Raw genomic sequence first — 25658 nt, forward strand, 5'->3', positions numbered from 1 at the left:
TTTCTCCTCTCTCCTCTCTTTCTCCTCTCTCTCTCTCTTTCTCTCTCCTATGCTCTCTCATTCTCCTCTCTCTCTTTCTCCTCTCTGTCTCTCTCTGCCTCTCTCTCTTCTTTCTCTCCTTCCCCTCTCTCTGCCACTCTTCGTTCTCTCTCCCCTCTCTCTATCCCCTCTCTCTGCCTCTTTCTCTCGCTCTCCCTCCCCCTCTCTCTCTCTCCTCTCTGTCTCTCTCTACCTCTTTCTTCTTTCTCTCCCTCTCTCCATCTCTCTTGCTCTCCCTTCCTCCCTCCATCTTTCTTGCTCTCTCTCTCCCTCCCCTCTCTCTGACTCTCTCTCACTCTCCCTCGCCTCCATCTGACTCTCTCTCACTCTCCCTCCCCTCCATCTCTCTCTCGCTCCTTCTCCTTCTCCACTCCTTCTCCTTCCATCTCTGTCTCTCATTTCCTCTCATTGTTACAGGGTCTGCGGTGAACCTAACCCTGGTCACGCCAGAGAAAGCCATCAAGCTAGCAGCAAATGACTTCTTCAGACAATACCTCTCCAAGGATGGGTAAGATGTGATGACTAAGACACACGAACACACACACACACACACACACACACACACACACACACACACACACACACACACACACACACACACACACACACACACACACACACACACACACACACACACAACACACCGACACACACACCGACACACACACCGACACACACACCGACACACACACCGACACACACACCGACACACACACCACACACACACACACACACACACACACACACACACACACACACACACACACACACACACAGACAGACACAGAGTGAAAGAGAGGTCTCTGAGCCAACACAATCCCTGACACGTTGGGCTCTCTGTTTCACTGTGTCGTCGTTCCAAATGGTACCCTATTCCCTATATAGGGCACTACTTTAGACCAGAGCTGGCACACTATTCCCTTTATAGTGCACTACTTTAGACCAGAGCTGGCACCCTATTCCCTATATAGGGCACTACTTTAGACCAGAGCTGGCACCCTATTCCCTATATATAGGGCACTACTTTAGACCAGAGCTGGCACACTATTCCCTTTATAGTGCACTACTTTAGACCAGAGCTGGCACCCTATTCCCTATATAGGGCACTACTTTAGACCAGAGCTGGCACCCACTAATTTTGACCTGATCCCTATGGGCCCTGGTACAAAGTAGTGCACTAAATAAGGAATAGTGTACAATTTGGAACACATTATGTTTCTTTGATTGGTTTTCTACTTTAACTTTCTGCTTTAGTTAATCCTTCAATATCTCTGTCAGACTACTGGAAAACCATCTCTGTCAGACTACTGGAAAACCATCTCTGTCAGACTACTGGAAAACCATCTCTGTCAGACTACTGGAACACTACTGGAAAACCATCTCTGTCAGACTACTGGAAAACCATCTCTGTCAGACTACTGGAACACTACTGGAAAACCATCTCTGTCAGACTACTGGAACACTACTGGAAAACCATCTCTGTCAGACTACTGGAAAACCATCTCTGTCAGACTACTGGAACACTACTGGAAAACCATCTCTGTCAGACTACTGGAAAACCATCTCTGTCAGACTACTGGAACACTACTGGAAAACCATCTCTGTCAGACTACTGGAAAACCATCTCTGTCAGACTACTGGAAAACTACTGGAAAACCATCTCTGTCAGACTACTGGAACACTACTGGAAAACCATCTCTGTCAGACTATCTCTGGAAAACCATCTCTGTCAGACTACTGGAAAACCATCTCTGTCAGACTACTGGAACACTACTGGAAAACCATCTCTGTCAGACTACTGGAAAACCATCTCTGTCAGACTACTGGAACACTACTGGAAAACCATCTCTGTCAGACTACTGGAACACTACTGGAAAACCATCTCTGTCAGACTACTGGAACACTACTGGAAAACCATCTCTGTCAGACTACTGGAACACTACTGGAAAACCATCTCTGTCAGACTACTGGAAAACCATCTCTGTCAGACTACTGGAACACTACTGGAAAACCATCTCTGTCAGACTACTGGAAAACCATCTCTGTCAGACTACTGGAACACTACTGGAAAACCATCTCTGTCAGACTACTGGAAAACTACTGGAAAACCATCTCTGTCAGACTACTGGAAAACCATCTCTGTCAGACTACTGGAAAACCATCTCTGTCAGACTACTGGAAAACTACTGGAAAACCATCTCTGTCAGACTACTGGAACACTACTGGAAAACCATCTCTGTCAGACTACTGGAAAACCATCTCTGTCAGACTACTGGAAAACCATCTCTGTCAGACTACTGGAACACTACTGGAAAACCATCTCTGTCAGACTACTGGAAAACCATCTCTGTCAGACTACTGGAAAACCATCTCTGTCAGACTACTGGACTGGAAAACCATCTCTGTCAGACTACTGGAACACTACTGGAAAACCATCTCTGTCAGACTACTGGAACACTACTGGAAAACCATCTCTGTCAGACTACTGGAACACTACTGGAAAACCATCTCTGTCAGACTACTGGAAAACCATCTCTGTCAGACTACTGGAAAACCATCTACTGGAAAACCATCTCTGTCAGACTACTGGAAAACAATCTCTGTCAGACTACTGGAACACTACTGGAAAATCATCTCTGTCAGACTACTGGAAAACTACTGGAAAACCATCTCTGTCAGACTACTGGAAAACCATCTCTGTCAGACTACTGGAAAACCATCTCTGTCAGACTACTGGAACACTCTGTCAGACTGGAAAACCATCTCTGTCAGACTACTGGAAAACCATCTCTGTCAGACTACTGGAAAACCATCTCTGTCAGACTACTGGAAAACCATCTCTGTCAGACTACTGGAACACTACTGGAAAACCATCTCTGTCAGACTACTGGAAAACCATCTCTGTCAGACTACTGGAACACTACTGGAAAACCATCTCTGTCAGACTACTGGAAAACCATCTCTGTCAGACTACTGGAACACTACTGGAAAACCATCTCTGTCAGACTACTGGAAAACCATCTCTGTCAGACTACTGGAACACTACTGGAAAACCATCTCTGTCAGACTACTGGAAAACCATCTCTGTCAGACTACTGGAAAACTACTGGAAAACCATCTCTGTCAGACTACTGGAAAACCATCTCTGTCAGACTACTGGAAAACCATCTCTGTCAGACTACTGGAACACTACTGGAAAACCATCTCTGTCAGACTACTGGAAAACCATCTCTGTCAGACTACTGGAAAACCATCTCTGTCAGACTACTGGAACACTACTGGAAAACCATCTCTGTCAGACTACTGGAAAACCATCTCTGTCAGACTACTGGAACACTACTGGAAAACCATCTCTGTCAGACTACTGGAACACTACTGGAAAACCATCTCTGTCAGACTACTGGAACACTACTGGAAAACCATCTCTGTCAGACTACTGGAACACTACTGGAAAACCATCTCTGTCAGACTACTGGAAAACCATCTCTGTCAGACTACTGGAACACTACTGGAAAACCATCTCTGTCAGACTACTGGAAAACCATCTCTGTCAGACTACTGGAACACTACTGGAAAACCATCTCTGTCAGACTACTGGAAAACCATCTCTGTCAGACTACTGGAACACTACTGGAAAACCATCTCTGTCAGACTACTGGAAAACCATCTCTGTCAGACTACTGGAAACTACTGGAAAACCATCTCTGTCAGACTACTGGAACACTACTGGAAAACCATCTCTGTCAGACTACTGGAAAACCATCTCTGTCAGACTACTGGAAAACTGGAAAACCATCTCTGTCAGACTACTGGAAAACATCTCTGTCACTACTGGAAAACCATCTCTGTCAGACTACTGGAACACTACTGGAAAACCATCTCTGTCAGACTACTGGAAAACCATCTCTGTCAGACTACTGGAAAACCATCTCTGTCAGACTATCTGGAACACTACTGGAAAACCATCTCTGTCAGACTAACTGGAAAACCATCTCTGTCAGACTACTGACTACTGGAACACTACTGGAAAACCATCTCTGTCAGACTACTGGAACACTACTGGAAAACCATCTCTGTCAGACTACTGGAACACTACTGGAAAACCATCTCTGTCAGACTACTGGAACACTACTGGAAAACCATCTCTGTCAGACTACTGGAAAACCATCTCTGTCAGACTACTGGAACACTACTGGAAAACCATCTCTGTCAGACTACTGGAAAACCATCTCTGTCAGACTACTGGAACACTACTGGAAAACCATCTCTGTCAGACTACTGGAAAACCATCTCTGTCAGACTACTGGAACACTACTGGAAAACCATCTCTGTCAGACTACTGGAACACTACTGGAAAACCATCTCTGTCAGACTACTGGAAAACCATCTCTGTCAGACTACTGGAAAACTACTGGAAAACCATCTCTGTCAGACTACTGGAAAACTGGAAAACCATCTCTGTCAGACTACTGGAAAACCATCTCTGTCAGACTACTGGAACACTACTGGAAAACCATCTCTGTCAGACTACTGGAAAACCATCTCTGTCAGACTACTGGAAAACTCTGTCATCTCTGTCAGACTACTGGAAAACCATCTCTGTCAGACTACTGGAACACTACTGGAAAACCATCTCTGTCAGACTACTGGAAAACCATCTCTGTCAGACTACTGGAACACTACTGGAAAACCATCTCTGTCAGACTACTGGAACACTACTGGAAAACCATCTCTGTCAGACTACTGGAAAACCATCTCTGTCAGACTACTGGAAAACTACTGGAAAACCATCTCTGTCAGACTACTGGAAAACCATCTCTGTCAGACTACTGGAAAACCATCTCTGTCAGACTACTGGAACACTACTGGAAAACCATCTCTGTCAGACTACTGGAAAACCATCTCTGTCAGACTACTGGAAAACCATCTCTGTCAGACTACTGGAACACTACTGGAAAACCATCTCTGTCAGACTACTGGAAAACCATCTCTGTCAGACTACTGGAAAACTGGAAAACCATCTCTGTCAGACTACTGGAACACTACTGGAAAACCATCTCTGTCAGACTACTGGAACACTACTGGAAAACCATCTCTGTCAGACTACTGGAACACTACTGGAAAACCATCTCTGTCAGACTACTGGAACACTACTGGAAAACCATCTCTGTCAGACTACTCTCTGTCAGAAAACTGGAAAACCATCTCTGTCAGACTACTGGAACACTACTGGAAAACCATCTCTGTCAGACTACTGGAAAACCATCTCTGTCAGACTACTGGAACACTACTGGAAAACCATCTCTGTCAGACTACTGGAAAACCATCTCTGTCAGACTACTGGAACACTACTGGAAAACCATCTCTGTCAGACTACTGGAAAACCATCTCTGTCAGACTACTGGAAAACCATCTCTGTCAGACTACTGGAACACTACTGGAAAACCATCTCTGTCAGACTACTGGAAAACCATCTCTGTCAGACTACTGGAAAACCATCTCTGTCAGACTACTGGAACACTACTGGAAAACCATCTCTGTCAGACTACTGGAAAACCATCTCTGTCAGACTACTGGAACACTACTGGAAAACCATCTCTGTCAGACTACTGGAACACTACTGGAAAACATCTCTGTCAGACTACTGGAACACTACTGGAAAACCATCTCTGTCAGACTACTGGAACACTACTGGAAAACCATCTCTGTCAGACTACTGGAAAACCATCTCTGTCAGACTACTGGAACACTACTGGAAAACCATCTCTGTCAGACTACTGGAAAACCATCTCTGTCAGACTACTGGAACACTACTGGAAAACCATCTCTGTCAGACTACTGGAAAACCATCTCTCTGTCAGACTACTGGAACACTACTGGAAAACCATCTCTGTCAGACTACTGGAAAACCATCTCTGTCAGACTACTGGAAAACTACTCTCTGTCAGACTACTGGAAAACCATCTCTGTCAGACTACTGGAACTGGAAAACCATCTCTGTCAGACTACTGGAAGACTACTGGAAAACCATCTCTGTCAGACTACTGGAACACTACTGGAAAACCATCTCTGTCAGACTACTGGAACACTACTGGAAAACCATCTCTGTCAGACTACTGGAACACTACCCATCTCTGTCAGACTACTGGAAAACCATCTCTGTCAGACTACTGGAAAACCATCTCTGTCAGACTACTGGAACACTACTGGAAAACCATCTCTGTCAGACTACTGGAAAACCATCTCTGTCAGACTACTGGAACACTACTGGAAAACCATCTCTGTCAGACTACTGGAACACTCTGTCAGACTACTGGAAAACCATCTCTGTCAGACTACTGGAACACTACTGGAAAACCATCTCTGTCAGACTACTGGAACACTACTGGAAAACCATCTCTGTCAGACTACTGGAAAACCATCTCTGTCAGACTACTGGAACACTACTGGAAAACCATCTCTGTCAGACTACTGGAAAACAAAACCATCTCTGTCAGACTACTGGAACACTACCCATCTCTGTCAGACTACTGGAAAACCATCTCTGTCAGACTACTGGAACACTACTGGAAAACCATCTCTGTCAGACTACTGGAACACTACTGGAAAACCATCTCTGTCAGACTACTGGAAAACCAAAACCATCTCTGTCAGACTACTGGAACACTACTGGAAAACCATCTCTGTCAGACTACTGGAAAACCATCTCTGTCAGACTACTGGAAAACCATCTCTGTCAGACTACTGGAACACTACTGGAAAACCATCTCTGTCAGACTACTGGAAAACTGGAAAACCATCTCTGTCAGACTACTGGAAAACCATCTCTGTCAGACTACTGGAAACCATCTCTGTCAGACTACTGGAACACTACTGGAAAACCATCTCTGTCAGACTACTGGAAAACCATCTCTGACTACTGGAGAAAACCATCTCTGTCAGACACTACTGGAAAACCATCTCTGTCAGACTACTGGAACACTACTGGAAAACCATCTCTGTCAGACTACTGGAAAACCATCTCTGTCAGACTACTGGAAAACACTACTGGAAAACCATCTCTGTCAGACTACTGGAAAACCATCTCTGTCAGACTACTGGAAAACCATCTCTGTCAGACTACTGGAACACTACTGGAAAACCATCTCTGTCAGACTACTGGAACACTACTGGAAAACCATCTCTGTCAGACTACTGGAACACTACTGGAAAACCATCTCTGTCAGACTACTGGAAAACCATCTCTGTCAGACTACTGGAAAACCATCTCTGTCAGACTACTGGAAAACCATCTCTGCCAGACTACTGGAAAACCATCTCTGTCAGACTACTGGAACACTACTGGAAAACCATCTCTGTCAGACTACTGGAAAACCATCTCTGTCAGACTACTGGAACACTACTGGAAAACCATCTCTGTCAGACTACTGGAAAACCATCTCTGTCAGACTACTGGAACACTACTGGAAAACCATCTCTGTCAGACTACTGGAAAACCATCTCTGTCAGACTACTGGAACACTACTGGAAAACCATCTCTGTCAGACTACTGGAACACTACTGGAAAACCATCTCTGTCAGACTACTGGAAAACCATCTCTGTCAGACTACTGGAAAACTACTGGAAAACCATCTCTGTCAGACTACTGGAAAACCATCTCTGTCAGACTACTGGAAAACCATCTCTGTCAGACTACTGGAACACTACTGGAAAACCATCTCTGTCAGACTACTGGAAAACTGGAAAACCATCTCTGTCAGACTACTGGAAAACCATCTCTGTCAGACCTACTGGAACACTACTGGAAAACCATCTCTGTCAGACTACTGGAAAACCATCTCTGTCAGACTACTGGAACACTACTGGAAAACCATCTCTGTCAGACTACTGGAACACTACTGGAAAACCATCTCTGTCAGACTACTGGAAAACCATCTCTGTCAGACTACTGACTACTGAAAACCATCTCTGTCAGACTACTGGAACACTACTGGAAAACCATCTCTGTCAGACTACTGGAAAACCATCTCTGTCAGACTACTGGAACACTACTGGAAAACCATCTCTGTCAGACTACTGGAACACTACTGGAAAACCATCTCTGTCAGACTACTGGAACACTACTGGAAAACCATCTCTGTCAGACTACTGGAAAACCATCTCTGTCAGACTACTGGAACACCATCTCTGTCAGACTATCTGGAACACTACTGGAAAATCCATCTCTGTCAGACTACTGGAAAACTACTGGAAAACCATCTCTGTCAGACTACTGGAACACTACTGGAAAACCATCTCTGTCAGACTACTGGAAAACCATCTCTGTTAGACTACTGGAAAACCATCCCTGTCAGACTACTGGAACACTACTGGAAAACCATCTCTGTCAGACTACTGGAAAACCCCATCTCTGTCAGACTACTGGAACACTACTGGAAAACCATCTCTGTCAGACTACTGGAACACTACTGGAAAACCATCTCTGTCAGACTACTGGAACACTACTGGAAAACCATCTCTGTCAGACTACTGGAACACTACTGGAAAACCATCTCTGTCAGACTACTGGAACACTACTGGAAAACCATCTCTGTCAGACTACTGGAACACTACTGGAAAACCATCTCTGTCAGACTACTGGAACACTACTGGAAAACCATCTCTGTCAGACTACTGCAGCTCTGATAGTGTCAGTGTTCAGCAGTCCTCAACAACTTTCAAAAGGACCTCACTGTGCTATGTTTGTCTTTAGTATGTACCTTGACAGAGATGATTTTCCAAATGGTTTTCCAGTAGTTTTCCAGGTGGTTTTCCAGTAGTTTTCCAAATGGTTTTCCAGTAGTTTGACAGAGATTGTTTTCCAGTAGTTTGACAGAGATGGTTTTCCAGTAGTTTTCCAAATGGTTTTCCAGTAGTTTGACAAAGATGGTTTTCCAGTAGTTTGACAAAGATGGTTTTCCAGTAGTTTGACAGATGGTTTTCCAGTAGTTTGACAGATGGTTTTCCAGTAGTTTTCCAGATGGTTTTCCAGTAGTTTTCCAGTAGTTTGACAGAGATGGTTTTCCAGTAGTCTTCCAGTAGTTTGACAGAGATGGTTTTCCAGTAGTTTGACAGATGGTTTTCCAGTAGTTTGACAGATGGTTTTCCAGTAGTTTTCCAGGTGGTTTTCCAGTAGTTTGACAGAAATGGTTTTCCAGTAGTTTTCCAGGTGGTTTTCCAGTAGTTTTCCAGATGGTTTTCCAGTAGTTTTCCAGTAGTTTGACAGAGATGGTTTTCCAGTAGTTTTCCAGTAGTTTGACAGATATGGTTTTCCAGTAGTTTTCCAGTAGTTTGACAGAGATGGTTTTCCAGTAGTTTTCCAAATGGTTTTCCAGTAGTTTTCCAGTAGTTTGACAGAGATGGTTTCCCAGTAGTTTGACAAAGATGGTTTTCCAGTAGTTTTCCAGTAGTTTGACAGAGATGGTTTTCCAGTAGTTTGACAGAGATGGTTTTCCAGTAGTTTTCCAAATGGTTTTCCAGTAGTTTTCCAGTATTCTGACAGAAATGGTTTTCCAGTAGTTTGACAGAGATGGTTTTCCAGTAGTTTGACAGAAATGGTTTTCCAGTAGTTTTCCAAATGGTTTTCCAGTAGTTTTCCAGTAGTTTGACAGAGATGGTTTTCCAGTAGTTTTCCAAAGATTGTTTTCCAGTAGTTTGACAGAGATGGTTTTCCAGTAGTTTGACAGAGATGGTTTTCCAGTAGTTTGACAAAGATTGTTTTCCAGTAGTTTTCCAAATGGTTTTCCAGTAGTTTTCCAGATGGTTTTCCAGTAGTTTTCCAGATTGTTTTCCAGTAGTTTGACAGATGGTTTTCGAGGAGTTTGACAGATGATTTTCCAGTAGTTTTCCATCTTCTTCCAAGATGGCGTAGCAGTCGGACGTGTGTTTTGTCTTGTCCCGTCCTGTCTAGTGTAAATATAGTTTTCTTCGTTTTTTTCTGTATATATTTCGTACCTATTTTAATCTCACTTTCAAACTAGAGCTGAATATACTCTCCTGCAACCCGCATCACCCAATGTGGTACGGATCTGCTTTTTCTATACTTTACTTTAGAACCGGAACCACCATCAGAAGCTAGCCAGCTAACTAGCTACTAGCTCATACTCAGTTAGCCATTGCTAGCGGTCTTCTAAGCTAACTAGGACACCAGCTGCGACATCAACCCAGAGCATATCAGACTGCTCTTTCTCTACCACATCTCCGGATTCCTACCGCAAGCTCTGAACCTTTACACCGGATCATCGCAACTAGCTAGCTGCAATCCGAGTGGCTACTCCTGGCTAACGTCTCTGTCCCAAAACAAGCTACAGTTAGCCTTGAGCTAAGCCCATCTCCCGACTAGCCGAAGAGGCCCAACAATACCTCTTTTGCCAATTGGCCTGGACCCTTTACTGCCGACACGGAGCCCCGCCGATCCATCACGACTGGTCCGCCGACATAATCGTCCGAGGTGGTTTCAACAGGCTTTTTCGTTGCGACATCGCCAAAGATCCATCTGCTGGCCAAGGCCCGCTGGAACACTTTCTGAAACGCTGTGTCTCCAGCTCACCCAGCGTACTAGAGCTCCTGTAGCATACTCTGGGCTACAATTACCCGGGCCCACGACCGGTCTGTCGATGTCACCGCAAGAAGAGGAATAAACAGACTCACCCCATCGCGACGTCCCCCAAAGGTTAGCTCTCTAGCCCTCGCTATCTCCCTGCTTGCTAATTCGGCCTGCTAACGGCTAGCTTGTCTAGCCCGGGCCTACGAACTGTTAGCTTGTTAGCACAGGCCTGCTAACCATCTGAATCACCGCATCCCAAACACTCTGAACCCATTTACTTTCTATCTCTCTTTGATTTTTATTTTGTTTATACCTTCCGGAAACCTGCCTCACCCACTGTGATACGGAATCGCTATCACTTTTAATTTTTATTTTATTTTTATGACACACTCAAGAACCTCCAGATGCTAACCAGCTAACTAGCTACAAGCTATTTAGTCATTGTTAGTTTTAAAAAAACCTGGATAACACTCGCCAGCCCAGCTTCCCTGCCCATCCACCGCTGCCCCCTGGACACTGATCTCTTGGCTACATAGCTGACGCACGCTGGACTGTCCATTAATCACGGTACCCCATTCTGCTTGTTTGTTTATCTGTCAGTTGCCTAGTCAACGCCATTTTACCTGCTGTTTGTTGTGCTAGCTGATTAGCCTCGCCTACTGTTTTTAGCTAGCTTTCCCAATTCAACACCTGTGATTACTGTATGCCTCGCTGTATGTCTCTCCCAAATGTCAATATGCCTTGTATACTGTTGTTCAGGTTAGTTATCATTGTTTTAGTTCACAATGGAGCCCCTAGATCCACTCTGCATAGCCCTGTTACCTCCTTTGTCCCACCCCCACACATGCGGTGACCTCACCCATTACAACCAGCATGTCCAGAGATACAACCTCTCTCATCATCACCCAGTGCCTGGGCTTACCTCCGCTGTACCGCACCCCACCATACCCCTGTCTGCGCATTATGCCCTGAATATATTCTACCATGCCCAGAAACCTGCTCCTCTTATCCTCTGCCCCCAACGCTCTAGGCGACCAGTTTTGATAGCCTTTAGCCGCACCCTCATACTACTCCTTCTCTGTTCAGAGGTGATGTGGAGGTAAACCCAGGCCCTGCATGTCCCCAGGTACCCTCATTTGTTGACTTCTGTGATCGAAAAGTCTTGGTTTTATGCATGTCAACATCAGAAGCCTCCTCCCTAAGTTTGTTTTACTCACTGCTTTAGCACACTCTGCTAACCCTGATGTCCTTGCCGTGTCTGAATCCTGGCTCAGGAAGGCCACCAAAAATTCAGAGATTTCCATACCCAACTATAACATCTTCCGTCAAGATAGAACTGCCAAAGGGGCGGAGTCGCAGTCTACTGCAGAGATAGCCTGCAAAGTAATGTCATACTTTCAGGTCCATACCCAAACAGTTTGAACTACTAATTTTGAAAATTACTCTCTCCAGAAACAAGTCTCTCACTGTTGCCGCCTGCTACCGACCCCATCAGCTCCCAGCTGTGCCTGGACACCATTTGTGAATTGATGCCCCACATCTAGCTTCAGAGTTTGTTCTGTTAGGTGACCTAAACTGGGATATGCTTAACACCCTCTGCAGTCCTACAATCTAAGCTAGATGCCCTCAATCTCACTCAAATCATCAAGGAACCCACCAGGTACAACCCTAACTCTGTAAACAAGGGCACCCTCATAGGCGTCATCCTGACCAACTGGCCCTCCAAATATACCTCCGCTGTCTTCAACCAGGATCTCAGCGATCACTGCCTCATCGCCTGTATCCGCCACGGAGCCAACAGTCAAACGACCACCCCTCATCACTGTCAAACGCTCCCTAAAACACTTCTGTGAGCAGGCCTTTCTAATCGACCTGGCCCGTGTATCCTGGAAGGACATTGACCTCATCCCGTCAGTTGAGGATGCCTGGTCATTCTTTAAAAGTAACTTCCTCACTATTTTAGATAATCATGCTCCGTTCAAAAAATGCAGAACCAAGAACAGATACAGCCCTTGGTTCACTCCAGACCTGACTGCCCTCGACCAGCACAATAGCATCGAATAGCCCCCGTGATATGCAACTGTTCAGGGAAGTCAGGAACCAACCTGGTTTTCAGTCAGTCAGGAAAGCTAAGGCCAGCTTCTTCAGGCAGAAGTTTGCATCCTGTAGCTCCAACTCCAAAAAGTTCTGGGACACTGTGAAGTCCATGGAGAACAAGAGCACCTCCTCCCAGCTGCCCACTGCACTGAGGCTAGGAAACACGGTCTCCACCGATAAATCCATGATTATCGAAAACTTCAATAAGCACTTCTCAACGGCTGGCCATGCCTTCCGCCTGGCTACTCCAACCTCGGCCAACAGCTCTGCCCCCCGTAGTTCCTCACCCAAGCCTCTCCAGGTTCTCCTTTACCCAAATCCAGATAGCAGATGTTCTGAAAGAGCTGCAAAACCTGGACCCGTACAAATCAGCTGGGCTTGACAATCTGGACCCGCTATTTCTGAAACTATCTGCCGCCATTGTCGCAACCCCTATTACCAGCCTGTTCAACCTCTCTTTCATATCGTCTGAGATCCCCAAGGATTGGAAAGCTGCCGCAGTCATCCCCCTCTTCAAGGGAGACACCCTGGACCCAAACTGCTATAGACCTGTATCCATCCTGCCCTGCCTATCTAAGTTCTTCGAAAGCCAAGTCAACAAACAGGTCACTGACCATCTCGAATCCCACCGTACCTTCTCCGCTGTGCAATCTGGTTTCCGAGCCGGTCACGGGTGCACCTCAGCCACACTCAAGGTACTAAATGATATCATAACCGCCATCGATAAAAGACAGTACTGTGCAGCCGTCTTCATTTCGACCTCGCCAAGGCTTTTCGACTCTGTCAATCACCAAATTCTTATCGGCAGACTCAACAGCCTCGGTTTTCGGATGACTGCCTTGCCTGGTTCACCAATTACTTTGCAGACAGAGTTCAGTGTGTCAAATCGGAGGGCATGCTGTCGGTCCTCTGGCAGTCTCTATGGTGGTGCCACAGGGTTCAATTCTCGGGCCGACTCTTTTCTCTGTATATATCAATGATGTTGCTCTTGCTGCAGGCGATTCCTGATCCACCTCTACGCAGACGACACCATTCTATATACTTTCGGCCCGTCATTGGACACTGTGCTATCAAACCTCAAACGAGTTTTCTTCAATGCCATACAGCACTCCTTCCGTGGCCTCCAACTGCTCTTAAACGCGAGTAAAACCAAATGCATGCTTTTCAACCGATCGCTGCCTGCACCCGCATGCCCGACTAGCATCACCACCCTGGATGGTTCCGACCTTGAATATGTGGACATCTATAAGTACCTAGGTGTCTGGCTAGACTGCAAACTCTCCTTCCAGACTCACATCAAAATCAAATCCAGAGTCGGCTTTCTATTCCGCAACAAAGCCTCCTTCACTCACGCTGCCAAGCTTACCCTAGTAAAACTGACTATCCTACCGATCCTCGACTTCGGCGATGTCATCTACAAAATGGCTTCCAACACTCTACTCAGCAAACTGGATGCAGTCTATCACAGTGCCATCCGTTTTGTCACTAAAGCACCTTATACCACCCACCACTGCGACTTGTATGCTCTAGTCGGCTGGCCCTCACTACATATTCGTCGCCAGACCCACTGGCTCCAGGTCATCTACAAGTCCATGCTAGGTAAAGCTCCGCCTTATCTCAGTTCACTGGTCACGATGGCAACACCCATCCGTAGCAATGCGCTCCAGCAGGTGTATCTCACTGATCATCCCTAAAGCCAACACCTCATTTGGCCGCCTTTCGTTCCAGTACTCTGCTGCCTGTGACTGGAGCAGGTTTTTCAAAATCGCTGAAGTTGGAGACTTTTATCTCCCTCACCAACTTCAAACATCAGCTATCCGAGCAGCTAACCGATCGCTGCAGCTGTACATAGTCTATAGGTAAATAGCTCACCCTTTTCACCTACCTCATTCCCATACTGTTTTTATACTGTTTTTATTTATTTACTTTTCTGCTCTTTTTGCACACCAATATCTCTCTCTACCTGTACATGCCCATCTGATCATTTATCACTCCAGTGTTAATCTGCAAAATTGTATTATTCGCCTACCTCCTCATGCCTTTTGCACACATTGTATATAGACTGCCCATTTTTTCTACTGTGTTATTGACTTGCTAATTGTTTACTCCATGTGTAACTCTGTGTTGTCTGTTCACACTGCTATGCTTTATCTTGGCCAGGTTTCGTAGTTGCAAATGAGAACTTGTTCTCAACTAGCCTACCTGGTTAAATAAAGGTTAAATAAAATAAAAATAAAAAAGTAGTCTGACAGAGGTGGTTTTCAGTAGTCTGACAGAGATGGTTTTCCAGTAGTTTGACAGAGATGGTTTTCCAGTAGTTTTCCAGTAGTCTGACAGAGGTGGTTTTCAGTAGTCTGACAGAGATGGTTTTCCAGTAGTCTGACAGAGATGGTTTTCCAGTAGTTTGACAGAGATGGTTTTCCAGTAGTTTTCCAGTAGTCTGACAGAGATGGTTTTCCAGTAGTCTGACAGAGATGGTTTTCCAGTAGTTTTCCAGTAGTCTGACAGAGATGGTTTTCCAGTAGTTTGACAGAGATGGTTTTCCAGTAGTTTGACAGAGATGGTTTTCCAGTAGTGTTCCAGTAGTCTGACAGAGATGGTTTTCCAGTAGTCTGACAGAGATGGTTTTCCAGTAGTGTTCCAGTAGTCTGACAGAGATGGTTTTCCAGTAGTCTGACAGAGATGGTTTTCCAGTAGTTTGACAGAGATGGTTTTCCAGTAGTGTTCCAGTAGTCTGACAGAGATGGTTTTCAGTAGTTTTCCAGTAGTCTGACAGAGATGGTTTTCCAGTAGTTTGACAGAGATGGTTTTCCAGTAGTTTGACAGATGGTTGTAAAGTAGTTTTCCAGTAGTCTGACAGAGATGGTTTTCCAGTAGTCTGACAGAGATGGTTTTCCAGTAGTTTGACAGAGATGGTTTTCCAGTAGTTTTCCAGTAGTCTGACAGAGATGGTTTTCCAGTAGTTTGACAGAGATGGTTTTCCAGTAGTTTGACAGATGGTTGTAAAGTAGTTTTCCAATATCTGTAAAAACCATCTCTGTCAAACTACTTTATAACTATCTCTGGGCTGGGGGGTTTCTATCCTTTCTCTGGAAAACTACTGGAAAAGTATCTCTGGGCTGGGGGTTTCTATCCTTTCTCTGGAAAACTATCTCTGGGCTGGGGGTTTCTATCCTTTCTCTGGAAAACTACTGGAAAACTATCTCTGGGCTGGGGGTTTCTATCCTTTCTCTGGAAAACTATCTCTGGGCTGGGGGTTTCTATTCTTTCTCTGGAAAACTATCTCTGGGCTGGGGGTTTCTATCCTTTCTTTGTCAAACTACTGGAAAACTATCTCTGGGCTGGGTTTCTATCCTTTCTCTGGAAAACTACTGGAAAACTATCTCTGGGCTGGGTTTCTATCCTTTCTCTGGAAAACTATCCCGTTTTATCTCTGGAAAATCAGTCATTTGTCAAAATAAGGAAAAGTATAGCATTTGAGAGCAGACCACTATCACATGACAAGTATCAATACTGCACATCTGTTGTTACTGAGGCCACAGTCCCCCGCTGCTCTGTCCAATGGTGTGTCCGATGGTATGTGTGTGTGTTTTCGTTTGTGTGCTGTGTGTGTTCATGGATGAAATTGAATATGTTTCTAGCGCGTCTAGCTATCTCTGTTTCTATGGTGAGACACACACCGCACACACACACACACACACACACACACTGGACCACGGCCGAGTAGGCGAACGATTGACTGTGAATGATTACCCAGCCTGCTGACTGTCTTGTAAATGATTCATGGTATCTCTGTTCAGTGTTCCAAACGTTTGTTTCATTGGTCACAGATCAGCTGCAGTGGACATGTCTTCCTTTTGTTATGACAAGAGGCTGATCTCTCTCTCTCTCTCTCTCTCTCTCTGTGTCCCCCCCCTCTCTGTCTCTCTCTTTGTCTCTCTCTCTTTGTCTCTCTCTCTCTGTCCCCCCCTCTCTCTCTGCCCCCCCTCCCTGTCTCTCTCTCTCTCTCTCTCTCTCTCTCTCTTTCTCTCTCTTTGTCTCTCTCTGTCCCTCTCCTCCTCTCTCTCTCTCTCTCTCTCTCTCTCTCTCTCTCTCTCTCTCTGTCCCCCTCTCTCTCTCTCTCTCTGTCCCCCTCTCTCTTCTGCCCCCCTGTCTCTCTCTCTCTCTTTGTCTCTCTCTGTCCTCTCTCTCTCTCTCTCTGTCCCCCTCTCTCTCTCTCTGTCCCCCTCTCTCTCTTCCCCCTCCCTGTCTCTCTCTGTCCCCCTCTCTCTTCTGCCCCCCTGTCTCTCTCTCTCTCTTTGTCTCTCTCTGTCCTCTCTCTCTTTGTCTCTCTCTGTCCCCACCCCTCTGTCCCCACCCCCTCTCTCTGTCCCCCTCTCTCTCTTCCCCCTCCCTGTCTCTCTCTCTTTGTCTCTCTCTCTGTCCCCTCCCTCTCTCTGTCTCTGCCCCCCTCTCTCTGTCTCTCTCTCCAGTCAGAAGCTCACCCTGGTCAAGGAGATGCTGGCGGGGTGTGGGGCAGGTACATGTCAGGTGAGTGGGTGGTGGACAGGTACATGTCAGGTGAGTGGGTGGTGGACAGGTAGATGTCAGGTGAGTGGGTGGTGGACAGGTAGATGTCAGGTGAGTGGGTGGTGGACAGGTAGATGTCAGGTGAGTGGGTGGTGGACAGGTAGATGTCAGGTGAGTGGGTGGTGGACAGGTAGATGTCAGGTGAGTGGGTGGTGGACAGGTAGATGTCAGGTGAGTGGGTGGTGGACAGGTACATGTCAGGTGAGTGGGTGGTGGACAGGTACATGTCAGGTGAGTGGGTGGTGGACAGGTAGATGTCAGGTGAGTGGGTGGTGGGCAGGTAGATGTCAGGTGAGTGGGTGGTGGGCAGGTAGATGTCAGGTGAGTGGGTGGTGGACAGGTAGATGTCAGGTGAGTGGGTGGTGGGCAGGTAGATGTCAGGTGAGTGGGTGGTGGACAGGTAGATGTCAGGTGAGTGGGTGGTGGACAGGTAGACGTCAGGTGAGTGGGTGGTGGACAGGTAGATGTCAGGTGAGTGGGTGGTGGACAGGTAGATGTCAGGTGAGTGGGTGGTGGACAGGTAGATGTCAGGTGAGTGGGTGGTGGGCAGGTAGATGTCAGGTGAGTGGGTGGTGGACAGGTAGATGTCAGGTGAGTGGGCGGTGGACAGGTAGATGTCAGGTGAGTGGGTGGTGGACAGGTAGATGTCAGGTGAGTGGGTGGTGGGCAGGTAGTTGTCAGGTGAGTGGGTGGTGGACCGGTAGATGTCAGGTGAGTGGGTGGTGGGCAGGTAGATGTCAGGTGAGTGGGTGGTGGACAGGTAGATGTCAGGTGAGTGGGTGGTGGGCAGGTAGATGTCAGGTGAGTGGGTGGTGGACAGGTAGATGTCAGGTGAGTGGGTGGTGGACAGGTAGATGTCAGGTGAGTGGGTGGTGGACAGGTAGATGTCAGGTGAGTGGGTGGTGGACAGGTAGATGTCAGGTGAGTGGGTGGTGGGCAGGTAGATGTCAGGTGAGTGGGTGGTGGGCAGGTAGATGTCAGGTGAGTGGGTGGTGGACAGGTAGATGTCAGGTGAGTGGGTGGTGGACAGGTAGATGTCAGGTGAGTGGGTGGTGGACAGGTAGATGTCAGGTGAGTGGGTGGTGGACAGGTAGATGTCAGGTGAGTGGGTGGTGGACAGGTAGATGTCAGGTGAGTGGGTGGTGGACAGGTACATGTCAGGTGAGTGGGTGGTGGACAGGTACATGTCAGGTGAGTGGGTGGTGGACAGGTAGATGTCAGGTGAGTGGGTGGTGGACAGGTAGATGTCAGGTGAGTGGGTGGTGGACAGGTAGATGTCAGGTGAGTGGGTGGTGGACAGGTAGATGTCAGGTGAGTGGGTGGTGGACAGGTAGATGTCAGGTGAGTGGGTGGTGGACAGGTAGACGTCAGGTGAGTGGGTGGTGGACAGGTAGATGTCAGGTGAGTGGGTGGTGGACAGGTAGATGTCAGGTGAGTGGGTGGTGGACAGGTAGATGTCAGGTGAGTGGGTGGTGGGCAGGTAGATGTCAGGTGAGTGGGTGGTGGACCGGTAGACGTCAGGTGAGGTGAGTGGGTGGTGGGCAGGTAGATGTCAGGTGAGTGGGTGGTGGACAGGTAGATGTCAGGTGAGTGGGTGGTGGGCAGGTAGTTGTCAGGTGAGTGGGTGGTGGACCGGTAGACGTCAGGTGAGTGGGTGGTGGGCAGGTAGATGTCAGGTGAGTGGGTGGTGGACAGGTAGATGTCAGGTGAGTGGGTGGTGGGCAGGTAGATGTCAGGTGAGTGGGTGGTGGACAGGTAGATGTCAGGTGAGTGGGTGGTGGACAGGTAGATGTCAGGTGAGTGGGTGGTGGACAGGTAGATGTCAGGTGAGTGGGTGGTGGACAGGTAGATGTCAGGTGAGTGGGTGGTGGGCAGGTAGATGTCAGGTGAGTGGGTGGTGGGCAGGTAGATGTCAGGTGAGTGGGTGGTGGACCGGTAGATGTCAGGTGAGTGGGTGGTGGGCAGGTAGATGTCAGGTGAGTGGGTGGTGGGCAGGTAGATGTCAGGTGAGTGGGTGGTGGGCAGGTAGATGTCAGGTGAGTGGGTGGTGGACCGGTAGACGTCAGGTGAGTGGGTGGTGGACAGGTAGATGTCAGGTGAGTGGGTGGTGGACAGGTAGATGTCAGGTGAGTGGGTGGTGGACAGGTAGATGTCAGGTGAGTGGGTGGTGGGCAGGTAGATGTCAGGTGAGTGGGTGGTGGGCAGGTAGATGTCAGGTGAGTGGGTGGTGGACAGGTAGATGTCGGTGGTAGATGTCGGTGAGTGGGTGGTGGACAGGTAGATGTCAGGTGAGTGGGTGGTGGGCAGGTAGATGTCAGGTGAGTGGGTGGTGGGCAGGTAGATGTCAGGTGAGTGGGTGGTGGACAGGTAGATGTCAGGTGAGTGGGTGGTGGACAGGTAGACGTCAGGTGAGTGGGTGGTGGACAGGTACATGTCAGGTGAGTGGGTGGTGGACAGGTACATGTCAGGTGAGTGGGTGGTGGACAGGTACATGTCAGGTGAGTGGGTGGTGGACAGGTACATGTCAGGTGAGTGGGTGGTGGACAGGTAGATAGATGCCAGGTGAGTGGGTGGTGGACAGGTAGATAGATGCCAGGTGAGTGGGTGGTGGACAGGTAGATGTCAGATGCCAGGGTGAGTGGGTGGTGGACAGGTAGATGTCAGGTGAGTGGGTGGTGGACAGGTAGATGTCAGGTGAGTGGGTGTGGACAGGTAGATGTCAGGTGAGTGGGTGGTGGGCAGGTAGATGTCAGGTGAGTGGGTGGTGGGCAGGTAGATGTCAGGTGAGTGGGTGGTGGGCAGGTAGATGTCAGGTGAGTGGGTGGTGGGCAGGTAGATGTCAGGTGAGTGGGTGGTGGGCAGGTAGATGTGAGTGGGTGGTGGGCAGGTAGATGTCAGGTGAGTGGGTGGTGGACAGGTAGATGTCAGGTGAGTGGGTGGTGGGCAGGTAGATGTCAGGTGAGTGGGTGGTGGGCAGGTAGATGTCAGGTGAGTGGGTGGTGGACAGGTAGATGTCAGGTGAGTGGGTGGTGGGCAGGTAGATGTCAGGTGAGTGGGTGGTGGGCAGGTAGATGTCAGGTGAGTGGGTGGTGGGCAGGTAGATGTCAGGTGAGTGGGTGGTGGACAGGTAGATGTCAGGTGAGTGGGTGGTGGACAGGTAGATGTCAGGTGAGTGGGTGGTGGACAGGTAGACGTCAGGTGAGTGGGTGGTGGACAGGTAGATGTCAGGTGAGTGGGTGGTGGGCAGGTAGATGTCAGGTGAGTGGGTGGTGGGCAGGTAGATGTCAGGTGAGTGGGTGGTGGGCAGGTAGATGTCAGGTGAGTGGGTGGTGGGTACAGGGCAGGTACACACACACACACACACACACACACACACACACACACACACACACACACACACACACACACACACACACACACACTCACACTCACACTCACACTCACACTCACACTCTCTCTCTCTGTCTCAGTCTCAGGCAGTCTATACCCAGCCACCCACACACTCCTCTGTCTCAGGCAGTCTATACCCAGCCACCCACACACTCCTCTGTCTCAGGCAGTCTGTACCCAGCCACTGGCTATCAGCTGTTGTCTTCTCCAGCTCTCACTAAACTGGTCTTTCTGATGGACTGACATTAAAATAACACAGCCTTCTTAGACGTTTTCTAATGGTCGCCGTGTTGGTAAGGATTGTTCATTCAACTGTAAAAGGTTTTGATTCATGATAATGTACAGTGACAGGTCTCCACAACATAACCACTATGTCTAGTCTAGGTCTCCACAACATAACCACTATGTCTAGTCTAGGTCTCCACAACATAACCACTATGTCTAGTCCATACTAGGTCTCCACAACATAACCACTATGTCTAGTCTAGGTCTCCACAACATAACCACTATGTCTAGTCTAGGTCTCCACAACATAACCACTATGTCTAGTCTAGGTCTCCACAACATAACCACTATGTCTAGTCCATACTAGGTCTCCACAACATAACCACTATGTCTAGTCTAGGTCTCCACAACATAACCACTATGTCTAGTCTAGGTCTCCACAACATAACCACTATGTCTAGTCTAGGTCTCCACAACATAACCACTATGTCTAGTCTAGGTCTCCACAACATAACCACTATGTCTAGTCTAGGTCTCCACAACATAACCACTATGTCTAGTCTAGGTCTCCACAACATAACCACTATGTCTAGTCTAGGTCTCCACAACATAACCACTATGTCTAGTCTAGGTCTCCACAACATAACCACTATGTCTAGTCTAGGTCTCCACAACATAACCACTATGTCTTGTCTAGGTCTCCACAACATAACCACTATGTCTAGTCTTGGTCTCACAACATAAACACTATGTCTTGTCTTGTCTAGGTCTCACAACATAACCACTATGTCTAGTCTAGGTCTCACAACATAACCAATATGTCTAGTCTTGGTCTCACAACATAACCACTATGTCTTGTCTAGGTCTCCACAACATAACCACTATGTCTTGTCTAGGTCTCCACAACATAACCACTATGTCTAGTCTAGGTCTCACAACATAACCACTATGTCTAGTCTAGGTCTCCACAACATAAACACTATGTCTAGTCTTGGTCTCACAACATAACCACTATGTCTTGTCTTGTCTAGGTCTCACAACATAACCACTATGTCTAGTCTTGGTCTCCACAACATAACCACTATGTCTAGTCTTGTCTAGGTCTCCACAACATAACCACTATGTCTAGTCTAGGTCTCCACAACATAACCACTATGTCTAGTCTAGGTCTCCACAACATAAACACTATGTCTAGTCTTGGTCTCCACAACATAACCACTATGTCTAGTCAGTCTAGGTCTCACAACATAACCACTATGTCTAGTCTTGGTCTCACAACATAACCACTATGTCTAGTCTAGGTCTCCACAACATAACCACTATGTCTAGTCTAGGTCTCACAACATAACCACTATGTCTAGTCTAGGTCTCACAACATAACCACTATGTCTAGTCTAGGTCTCACAACATAACCACTATGTCTAGTCTAGGTCTCACAACATAACCACTATGTCTTGTCTAGGTCTCACAACATAACCACTATGTCTTGTCTAGGTCTCCACAACATAACCACTATGTCTAGTCTAGGTCTCCACAACATAACCACTATGTCTAGTCTAGGTCTCCACAACATAACCACTATGTCTAGTCTAGGTCTCCACAACATAACCACTATGTCTAGTCTAGGTCTCCACAACATAACCACTATGTCTAGTCTTGGTCTCCACAACATAACCACTATGTCTAGTCTTGGTCTCCACAACATAACCACTATGTCTAGTCTAGGTCTCCACAACATAAACACTATGTCTAGTCTAGGTCTCCACAACATAACCACTATGTCTAGTCTAGGTCTCCACAACATAACCACTATGTCTAGTCTAGGTCTCCACAACATAACCACTATGTCTTGTCTAGGTCTCCACAACATAACCACTATGTTTAGTCCATACTAGGTCTCCACAACATAACCACTATGTCTAGTCTAGGTCTCACAACATAACCACTATGTCTAGTCTAGGTCTCCACAACATAACCACTATGTCTAGTCTAGGTCTCACAACATAACCACTATGTCTAGTCTAGGTCTCACAACATAACCACTATGTCTAGTCTAGGTCTCACAACATAACCACTATGTCTTGTCTAGGTCTCACAACATAACCTCTAGGTCTCACAACATAAACACTATGTCTAGTCTAGGTCTCACAACATAACCACTATGTCTAGTTGTGGAAAGAGACTGAAGTGTTCACTAGTCTTCCTGGCCAGACAGAGACTGTGGGAAGAGACTGAAGTGTTCACTAGTCTTCCTGGCCAGACAGAGACTGTGGGAAGAGACTGAAGTGTTTACTAGTTTTCCTGGCCAGACAGAGACTGTGAGAAGAGATGAAAGTGTTCACTGGTCTTCCTGGCCAGACAGAGACTGTGAGAAGAGATGAAAGTGTTCACTAGTCTTCCTGGCCAGACAGAGACTGTGAGAAGAGATGAAAGTGTTCACTAGTCTTCCTGGCCAGACAGAGACTGTGGGAAGAGATGAAAGTGTTCACTGGTCTTCCTGGCCAGACAGAGACTGTGGGAAGAGATGAAAGTGTTCACTAGTCTTCCTGGCCAGACAGAGACTGTGGGAAGAGATGAAAGTGTTCACTCGTCTTCCTGGCCAGACAGAGACTGTGGGAAGAGATGAAAGTGTTCACTCGTCTTCCTGGCCAGACAGAGACTGTGAGAAGAGATGAAAGTGTTCACTCGTCTTCCTGGCCAGACAGAGACTGTGGGAAGAGATGAAAGTGTTCACTAGTCTTCCTGGCCAGACAGAGACTGTGGGAAGAGATGAAAGTGTTCACTGGTCTTCCTGGCCAGACAGAGACTGTGGGAAGAGATGAAAGTGTTCACTAGTCTTCCTGGCCAGACAGAGACTGTGGAAAGAGATGAAAGTGTTCACTAGTCTTCCTGGCCAGACAGAGACTGTGAGAAGAGATGAAAGTGTTCACTCGTCTTCCTGGCCAGACAGAGACTGTGGGAAGAGATGAAAGTGTTCACTCGTCTTCCTGGCCAGACAGAGACTGTGGGAAGAGATGAAAGTGTTCACTAGTCTCACCCTCAATCCTGTTATCCAGTTACTACATACTGGATTACACAGGGAAAACAAGGGTGGGTATGAGTTAATGCTATCCGTAGTGTGGTCTAGCTCTTGGCTTAACCCTAACCCGAACAAATAGGAGTTAGTCAGTTGCTAGCTATTAGCTAGCTTCTGGACCTATTGGTTACACTGCGGAGTTGCTAATGCTAGCTATTAGCTATTAGCTAGCTTCTGGACCTATTGGTTACACTGCGGAGTTGCTAATGCTAGCTATTAGCTGTAAGGGAGGTTGAATGTCTTTGCTATTAGCAGGATTTCATAGCCTCATTGTAAAATAGACGATTACTGTAACCGATGGTATAGTGGTGCTCTATCTTACACAGCGTCTTGAGTAATGAAGGCCTATCTATCCCCTAGAACAGCATTTCCCAAACTCGGTCCTCGGGACCCCAAGAAGTGCATGTTTTGGGTTTTGCCCTTAGTAGTACACAGCTGATTAAAAATAAGTAAAGCTTGATGATTGGTTGATTTATATAAATCAGCTGTGTAGTACTAGGGCAAAAAAACTAAACTTGCTCCTCTTGGGGTCCCGAGGACCGAGTTTCAGAAAACGTTACCTTTAGAAAATATTATATTTATAAATCAAGTAGGAGCTGAGGTGAGTTGACAGCTATTCTGCTATAGAAGTTTTATGTCCTTACTATAAGATAGACTTTTAACAAGTCCTCTAGTGTTGATGTAGATAGACTTTTAATTAGTCCTCTAATACTGATGTAGATAGACTTTTAACTAGTCCTCTAGTGTTGATGTAGATAGACTTTTAACTAGTTCTTTAGTGTTGATGTAGATAGACTTTTAACTAGTCCTCTAGTGCTGATGTAGATAGACATTTAACTAGTCCTCTAGTGCTGATGTAGATAGACTTTTAACGAGTCCTCTAGTACTGATGTAGAGACTTTTAACTAGTCCTCTAGTGTTGATGTAGACTTCTAACCAGTCCTCTAGTGCTGATGTAGACTTCTAACCAGTCCTCTAGTGCTGATGTAGATAGACTTCTAACCAGTCCTCTAGTGTTGATGTAGACTTCTAACCAGTCCTCTAGTGCTGATGTAGATAGAATTTTAACTAGTCCTCTAGTGCTGATGTAGCTAGACTTTTAACTAGTCCTCTAGTGTTGATGTAGATTTCTAACCAGTCCTCTAGTGCTGATGGAGATAGACTTTTAACTAGTCCTCTAGTGCTGATGGAGCTAGAATTGTAACTAGTGCTCTAGTGCTGATGTAGCTAGAATTTTAACCAGTCCTCTAGTGCTGATGTAGATAGACTTTTAACTAGTCCTCTAGTGCTGATGTAGCTAGAATTGTAACTAGTCCTCTAGTGCTGATGTAGCTAGACTTGTAACTAGTCCTCTAGTGCTGATGTAGCTAGAATTGTAACTAGTGCTCTAGTGCAGAACAGGGCTCCGGGCAGCCGAGCGGAAATGGAGGAAAACTCGCCTCCCTGCGGACCTGGCATCCTTTCACTCCCTCCTCTCTACATTTTCCTCCTCTGTCTCTGCTGCTAAAGCCACTTTCTACCACTCTAAATTCCAAGCATCTGCCTCTAACCCTAGGAAGCTCTTTGCCACCTTCTCCTCCCTCCTGAATCCTCCTCCTCCCTCTCTGCAGATGACTTCGTCAACCATTTTGAAAAGAAGGTCGACGACATCCGATCCTCGTTTGCTAAGTCAAACG

At 46.8% G+C, this 25658-nt stretch overlaps 1 protein-coding gene across 2 annotated transcripts in view; it reads left to right on the forward strand.

Moving 5' to 3' along the window:
• The window catches only part of LOC127912151 (mitochondrial glutamate carrier 1-like), a 106028-nt gene that overhangs the window by 26340 nt on the left and 54030 nt on the right, over positions 1–25658 (forward strand). For both annotated transcript variants that reach the window (XM_052481004.1, XM_052481005.1), the window contains 2 exons: positions 457–547; positions 17195–17252. In XM_052481004.1, coding sequence (XP_052336964.1) covers positions 457–547; positions 17195–17252 — 149 coding nt within the window. The remainder of the gene's footprint in view (positions 1–456; positions 548–17194; positions 17253–25658) is intronic.

The sequence above is a fragment of the Oncorhynchus keta genome, chromosome 26, assembly GCF_023373465.1.
Source record: "Oncorhynchus keta strain PuntledgeMale-10-30-2019 chromosome 26, Oket_V2, whole genome shotgun sequence".
In the NCBI taxonomy this organism is placed as follows: domain Eukaryota; kingdom Metazoa; phylum Chordata; class Actinopteri; order Salmoniformes; family Salmonidae; genus Oncorhynchus; species Oncorhynchus keta.